The sequence below is a fragment of the Pterocles gutturalis genome, unplaced genomic scaffold (genome assembly GCF_000699245.1).
Source record: "Pterocles gutturalis isolate BGI_N339 unplaced genomic scaffold, ASM69924v1 scaffold12556, whole genome shotgun sequence".
NCBI lineage: Eukaryota > Metazoa > Chordata > Aves > Pterocliformes > Pteroclidae > Pterocles > Pterocles gutturalis.
Window position 1 is genome coordinate 63,858 of NW_010103156.1, and position 7,599 is coordinate 71,456.

The 7,599-nt window shown below is 53.1% G+C and overlaps 1 protein-coding gene across 1 annotated transcript in view; it reads right to left on the minus strand.

The window, feature by feature from the left end:
- Nucleotides 1–627: 627 nt before the first annotated feature.
- The window catches only part of IQCG (IQ motif containing G), a 16,797-nt gene continuing 9,825 nt past the window's right edge, over nt 628–7,599 (minus strand). Inside the window, exons 5-9 of the mRNA XM_010086597.1 lie at nt 4,565–4,726; nt 3,872–3,946; nt 2,380–2,511; nt 1,115–1,216; nt 628–771 (exon numbers count right to left, since the gene is read on the minus strand). Of these exons, the coding sequence (XP_010084899.1) occupies nt 628–771; nt 1,115–1,216; nt 2,380–2,511; nt 3,872–3,946; nt 4,565–4,726 (615 nt within the window). The remainder of the gene's footprint in view (nt 772–1,114; nt 1,217–2,379; nt 2,512–3,871; nt 3,947–4,564; nt 4,727–7,599) is intronic.

Here is a 7,599-nt window from a genome sequence, read left to right on the forward strand (position 1 = left end):
CGGCTCCGGGAGGCAGCGCAGCCGACTGTCTTTTTCCGTTGTTGCTGCCCTCGGTTGGAAGGTATTTGAAGCTATTCTGTGTGCTGACATTTTGCAGGACTGTGGGAATGGAAACCTGCGTGCTTTGGCTGCCCTTGTGTTTACACTGCAAACCCTCGGCAGTTTTCCCCTGACCCGATGCCGGCACTGGCAGCAGGGAGCGCTGCCCGACCCGGATGCGGGTGCCTTGGCCGCCCTGCCTTACTGGGAACCACAGCAAACACCAGTGCTTCAGCCACGGCCAGAGCTTTGGGGGCTGCACGGGAGGCTCTCGGGGCAGTGTCCTGTGCAGGTGAGTTACGGGGCTGTTGACGGGATTACCTCCCGCCAGCCGTCATGTTCCTATAAAGCACTTTGGGAGAGACAGCTTTTGATACAGTTCCCCTTGTACTGGAGAAACAGTGGCTCTGCTGCACAACAGCAGCTTCAAGATCTTAAGAGTTAACTGCAGCTTCACCCTAACCGCCTGTTGTGGACCGTGTTCTCCAGAATAGCCCGAGCTCTGTTCCATGGTTTATTTTGTCCATCAGACCGCAGTGCCCAGCCTAGCAGCAGCCCTGGAGCACGTCTGTGGCCGGCTTGCTTTACTTATCGTGCCTTTTTCTTTGCTGCAGATTTGTCCTTCTTCCCTGCATCTTTCTGCTTCGATTGCTGTTTCTCCTGCATCTTCCTGAGGGCCTGGTAGGGGCCGAGGTTTCTGCGGACCATTGTGCCTCTCCACCAGGCCTGCAGCTGGAAGCGAGAGAGACAAGAGGCGTTAGGGGAAAGCACTGCTGGGGTACCTGCTGCAGCCCCCGGCCAGCGCGGCTCTCCTGTGCGGGAGATCCCCTGGCCCCGCAGCAGCAGTTGGGCATGTGCTGGTTATGCTGAAGGCATCCACATCTGGGCCAAGGGCACCTGTTGCTGGTGGCAAGGGGCCAAGCAGGGGACCTGCCCCGTGGCCCCATGCAGTGGGGATGATGTGATGGGCACAGCCCCAAATCATCGGAGGAGATGGGCTTCTCCCCTTCCGCTCCCTTCTCCAGCCTGCAGCTAGCTGCTGGCTTTGTGTCTGCCCTTTGCATCTCCCCTTTACCTTCAGGATGCTCATCAGCTCCAGGGCATCCTGCTCTCGTTGTGTTCTTTTAGCTTTCCTTTCTGCCCGGTCACTGATGATGGTTTCCTCGAACATCCGGCACTGCAGGATAGCACAGGGGTGGCACCAGCCGCGTGAGGAGCACATCCCCTAAACCATAGCGCCAGCCTTCCACGCTCCCTCTGCCCAGCAGCTTCCCAGGGCAGCGCTCCCCTGGGCCAGGAGTCCTCTCCTCTGGCTGCCCGCTGCTCTCCCCCCCACTGCCTGTTTTCGGGGCTGCTCTGCCCCGGGGGTCACCGTACGGGTCCCCACTCCGCTCCAGGGAGCTCCTTGGCAGCCCAAGGGCAACGTGTGAGCCTGGACCTTCCTCCCCCACCTCCTTTATTTGATCTTTCCTGGATCCAGATGGCAAATGTTGCTCATCACCACCATCAGTCCTACAAAGAGAACCCCCTCCCAGCGCGGGTGTAATTAACCCCCTGCTCCCGCGCTGCCAAGGGGCTGTCTGATGGCGTCTCAGCAACAGATGGTGTTGGGAAGGAGCCCTGCTCCCCCGGGCGAGGCAGCAGATGATGCACAAACACACTTGGGACACTGAGATGACAGTGTACGGAGTGAAAAATGAGCCCACAGGCAGGGAATCGTCTCGGTCCCATCATCGCAGCCCCAGTGACAGGGACGATTACAAGTTAATTCCTTATGGCTTTAAAACACCCCTTTTTCCAGACACTTCCCTCTGTCCTGGGCTGCCTGCTCCGCTGTGCCTGCATAGCTCTGATCGGAGCCTGGCAGTTGCCCAAGAAGCCAGTGTGGGGCAGGAATGGTTTTAACTGGAATCAGCTCCCCCATAACAGAGCGCCGTGCAGCCGAGAGCGTGTCTGCGGCAGGGAGGAGCTGCCTGTCTTACCGGGGTGCCGCTAGAAGGAGCAGGTTTGTTCAGACTAAGGCAACAAGCTAAGGTGAGGCACGTTGATGGGATGGGACAGTGTTTTCACCCCTCACGTGGGCTGTCACTAGCTTTCTGATTACTTGCTGGTATTTGAAAATAGCTGAAGGAGAAACGTCATCGTCCCTCCTTGATGTCAAACAGATGACTGCTCAGTCCCTGCCCTCCCAGGACCAGTCCTCGTAATCCCACCCTACACCTCAAGATTACAGATTTTTTTTTTTTTCCTATAGTCCTGGTTCCTTATCTGCCAGAGGGTAGGAACAAGCCAGGATGCAGTTTTGCATGGCTGAGCACTGAGATGCTGCTGATGGCTTACCTCCTCAGCAAGACTCTGCAGCATTTCCAAGTTGTTTGCCTTTGATGCTTTTAGGGCATCCAGTTCTTCGTCTTTAGCGTTTGTGTCATTTTCATACTTGTCCATCCAATACTCCAGCTTCTCTTCCACCTGCTGCATGGGGACAGAGTGGTGCTCAGCACGGTACAAAGAGCGTACAGGGGAACGGTTTGCTGCTGTTACCTGCCCTGCTTTCAGGATGCTGGGAAGAGTCCCATAAATTTTGCGTGGTTGGTGTTTCCTTCTTGTCTAAGCCTTGAAAGGATCAAACCCCTGGGACTAGTGATAATTACTGGTGGGTTCATGGAAGGCACAGCACTGGACTGGGGATGGAGAGAGGCTGGGTTGGGCTTTCAGAGGGGCATGAGGAAGGGAGAAGCACTGGGGGTTAGTTTTGTGCACGGTCAGTGCTGGTGAAGTCAATGACAACAAGCGGGGTTTAAGAAACAGAATTTGACAGTGAGAGAGCTTTTATCCTCTGACTCCCTGCCCACTTTCTGAATTAAACTCAGCGCACCAGGAATAAGGTCGCAGGGGACAGCACTTGACGCTGTTTCAGGTTGTGACCGTGGCTTTGTCTCCCTGGTGAACAGCAGGGCAGGTGTGGCTGGAACTGTCCCCCAGATGACTTCCTCCCATTCACCCGTCACTTCTCCATAGCAACAACCACGATTGCTTGCACGGAAAAATAATCTGAGGAAAAGCATCAATCTCATTACAGCGTAACAGCTGGACACACACGGGAGATGGAGGGCACGGTCATCCTCAGCTCTGGGGGTCCCTGCAGAGCCACCAGCTGCTGTCCGGGTACCCAGGGACGTGTGCTCTGCAGGCTGGGAGAGGCCACACGGGCTGCAGCGGGTACGTGGAAGGTCCCCTTGCTCTGAAATGTTGATGACATTTGGGTTCTGGGACATGGAGGACACTATTTAATTGCTCACAGGATACAGCACTTTTTTGCACTCAAATTACATTTTAAAAAATTGATTATCTATGAAATTCTGCACTGGCAGTGCTGTCAGGTGCCCTGCAGCAGGACTGGTTTTCTTTCTATTGTAACAGTTTCTGAGATGCTTTCCAGTGTTATGCACCGGAATGGGTGCTGCTGTTGATGATGGGAAAGTTCTGAGCCTCTGGGTCAACAGCACACGGGCTTTCATGGTGGTTGGTGCTGAAAATGGGTTCAGTAACTCTGAGCCATTAGCCAACCCTGGTTCTTCCTCAGATTAAGATTAGGCAAAATCGGTAACACCTGAGTAAACAGTGAGTGATTACATGAACTCTAATTTTAAGGAGAAGTATCCAAATGTAGCAAATCCCAGATCTGGGAGAGGTAGGCTAATTAAGACTTGAGGGTAAGCAGCCATTCAGGCAGCAGACATCGTGAACCAGGTAAGTGATGGAGCAATAATCGGGGTTCTTTAGGCAGTAATTGGTGATACGATGTTAAGCATTAGCAGAAAGTCCCACGTACCTGCTGCTGTCGCCTGAGGAAATTTTCAATCTCTGTGTGGACTCGAATCTCCTCATCAGTTTTGCTTCTTAACTTCTGTGATCAGTGCAGACAGAAAACGTGAGAGACAACGTTAGTGCAGATGTGTGTGTGCACACACTGCTGAGAGCCGAGCCGGTGAGCGGGTGCAGGAGCTCTCTGTGTGCCCACAGCCGCTTTTCCCAGTGACAGAATTAACCGAGGCAGTCATTGCCCTGGGCCATCTGTGAAAAGGGACAACTAGAGCAGACCTTGACCAGTCAAAAAAAAAAAAAAAAATCTAGCAAAAACCGGAACCGTTTGGTAGTCCAGTTCACCTTCTGGCTGCATGAACAGCTCTGTCAGGGTAATGTGCTGTGGGCAACGCCAGGAGCTCGGGATGCTCGTGTTCCCAAACAGCCTTGAAGCACGGCTTTGGACAGCGCTGGGGGCTGTTTCTCTGACCGTGGCACTACCTTAAGCTGTCCCTGCCTCCAGCCGCTGTCCCCTGCTGTTGCTGTTTGCAGGACCATGCAGGGAAGCAGTGGAAGAGAGAAGGATTTCAAACTGGGTGAGTTTCCTGATCCAGTTCAAACAGTTGTGTTGGTGACTGTGATGGAGAACAGAAGAGGCACCTGGGGCCAGAGGGAGGACTCTCTCCTGACCTCCCAGCAGGGGCTGTGGGGAAGGGGTTACCTGAAGTTCCTCGTCCAGGTCACTCTCTGCATTGCTGCATTTCTTCTGGGTTTGGTGGACCTGCAGGTCTGTGCTTTCCTTCCTGTAGCGGCTCTCCATGTTCGTTCTGGCCTTCACCTCCTGGAGCTGCTCTGTGAGGCAGGCAATCAGAGCATCTCGGTTCTGGCGGAGGAGGCAGAAGCAGCACAACAGCAATGAGGGCTGAGGTCAGCTCACTGTAATCCCCCCACCCCCTGATAAACTCGGAAGACACAAGACTATAGGTGTCACACTTTCGCTGAATGTTGCCCCATTTCAACCTCTCCTTCAAAGGGAAGTTTGATTTGTAGCCCCCAACAGAAGGTGGTAAACCATCAGTGAGGAGAGGGAGGGGTGAGGCCCCTGACAGAAGGCGATAAACCATCAGTGAGGAGAGGGAGGGGTGACGGACAGAGTGGGACAAGAGGCCGGTCCCTCTGGCCCCTGCTCCAGGGGTGGATTCAGCCGTGCAGTCGTGCTTATTATTGAGCATGGAAGAAGCCCAATAATTTCAACTGCTTAAAGCCGGGCCTTACTAACCTCTTGGACTGGGCCATCTCAGTGAGTGAGCCTCTGGAAGAAGAGGAGGATGCCTCAGCCTCACGTAAGCCACAGTTTGATTTCCTAAAGTATACTCTGTTCCTTGGATTCGTTTTTTTCTAAGTATGCAGCGACTGTATAAACACAACCTTGGGAACAGGTGAAAATCTAATCTTGTCTCACCCATACGTTTAAACAGTTTGTTCTTGAAATCTTACCAGGTAGCTGGTGCCCACTTTGTCAGGAAGGCACACAGCCAGGGGGAGGAAGAGGGAAAAGCTGGCTTCAAGCTCCCAGCCTCTCCCCATGCCTTGTGTCAGAGTGCAGCTGAGCTTTCCTGGGGAAATTCTGTCCCTGGGATCCCTGCCATGGGCAAGAATCCTGAGCCCCGTGTGGCTGGCTTTTGGAGCGTGTTTTGTTGTGTTGTTTACTCCTTTTTAATTAATTTCTTTGAGTAACAGATAAAAGCTCATTAATCTGGGGTGGGAGCTTGAAAGAACTGCCTGTAAGATGAAAACTCGAGACCTTTATATGAACAGTTAAAAAAGTCATCAAAGTCTCCTGTGCAATTATGCAAAATCATCTCAACGCCTCTGGCTTGGCGCCCAGTTGCTCCATTACAGCCTCTCTCTTTGCTTTCCTGCCATGCTCTGGCGGGTTTGACATCCATCAGCCAACCCTTGCAGCTGAAGATGAAACACCAAAGCGCTGGCATTTCCATGTTTTGAAGCCCACGTATCTTGTCTCTGAAGCACCCTCGCATTCCTTAGCTGTGTAAACATGGAAAAACGCCAGCTCCATCGCGCTGCGTTTAAAAGCCTGTGCAGCATGACTCACTTGGAAAAGGTTTCCTTATAAGAAGAGTTTGGAACAGTTAAAAGGAAAATCCTTCCCTCTGCACCCATTGTCGGACATAGGAAGAGTAAAGGATATTTCTAAGGCTCAGGACAATTAGGGCCCTTGGCTGATGCTGGTTTGTGGGTTTAAAAGTCATAGATTCAATTTTTTTTTAAGGTTTCCAACATCAGATATTATTTTATGGCCATATCACTGTATGACCGCAGCCAGCTGCAGACAGGAACTATTTGTGCCCTATTAAGATTTCTGGTAACGGCCGTTATTGGGTACCGGGGGTGACTGTACCACTTCTTTTTGACATTGTCTTCCTGTATCCTGGTGGAATCGTGTCCAAATTGAGGGGTTGGCAGAGAGACCGGGGAGATGCTAATGAAACCCCTGATTTTTTGTGGCGCTGCTGTCGGTGTGTCGCTGCTGTCTGTAGGATCTGCAAACAGGTCAGACAAGGAGGGCACAGCCTGGGTTGCAGGCATCCGAGAGGTGGGGCAGAGCAGGAACACTTCACCAGGTTATTTTCTTTTTCATTTCATGTTTTAGTAAAGCAGAGGAAAAAGTGCTTTTGATTCCAGCGCCCCAGGCGGGACGGGGGCCCATCTGCTCTGGTTGTTTGCTTTCTTGTGTGGCGTGTTTGCGGCTTGGAGTTGGGCTGCAGTGTTGTAAAACAGCTTCGTTAGAGGTGGGGAGTCTGGGGGCTGGGTTACACAATCCACAGCAGACAGCAGACAGGAAGCGAAATGCAAAACCCCGCGGGTGGTTTGGAGTGATGTGTTTGCCCGGAGAGGGAAAGGGGGCTGCAGGTGGTGACGGCAGCAATAAATGCCCACAGCCCGTGGGCACGGTGGGGTCTGCTGTTTCCTGAACCGCAGGGCAGGCATGGGGAGAATGAGTTCATATTTATTCTGGTTTGTCGTGGCAGAGGTCCCAGCCAGGACACGGCAGCTTTCGTGGTTAATGCAGAGAACCTCTGGGCTGCTTATCTGGGATGACTTGAGCGTTGAATCTGCCAAAGACACAAAATCATACCTCGTGTGGCCAAAACCATCCCAAAACTGGCAGAGACCAAGATCAAAACCCAGGAAATAGTCGTCACGAGCCCGTCTGCTCCACAAGCAGGTAAACAAGCTGATTTTCTCTGATCTCTCGGCTCGCAGACACCAGCTCAGAGCCCTGTCTGCGGCTCTTACCCGCTTCTGGAGGAGTCTGCCCCACGGATGCTGTCTGGCTGCAGGAGCAACTGCAGAGGTGACGCACGCTCCTGCGTTTTCATTTATTTTGATTTCTCTCTCTTGCCAGTGCCACCTCCATCTCTCAGCTCTTCCACAGCAATTCCTATTTACAGTCACTTAAAATACAGCCGGTTCTTAACATAGCAAAGAGCAGCAAGCAGTGGGAGGAGTTCCTCCAGCAGTGGGATAACCCCCGCCGCCAGCACGCCCAGCACCCACCCTTTGGGAAGCGCTGGGGGGCAGGGGAGCGGGTGCTGAGCTACGTGTGGGCAGCGAGGATGCCGACAGAGAGCCTACTGCTGCCCCTTGCTCCCACACCCAGCGCCGATGAGCTGGAGTCTCCGCTGGCAGCTGCGATAGCTCCGCTTGCAAAGCCTGGCGAAAGGCTTAGAT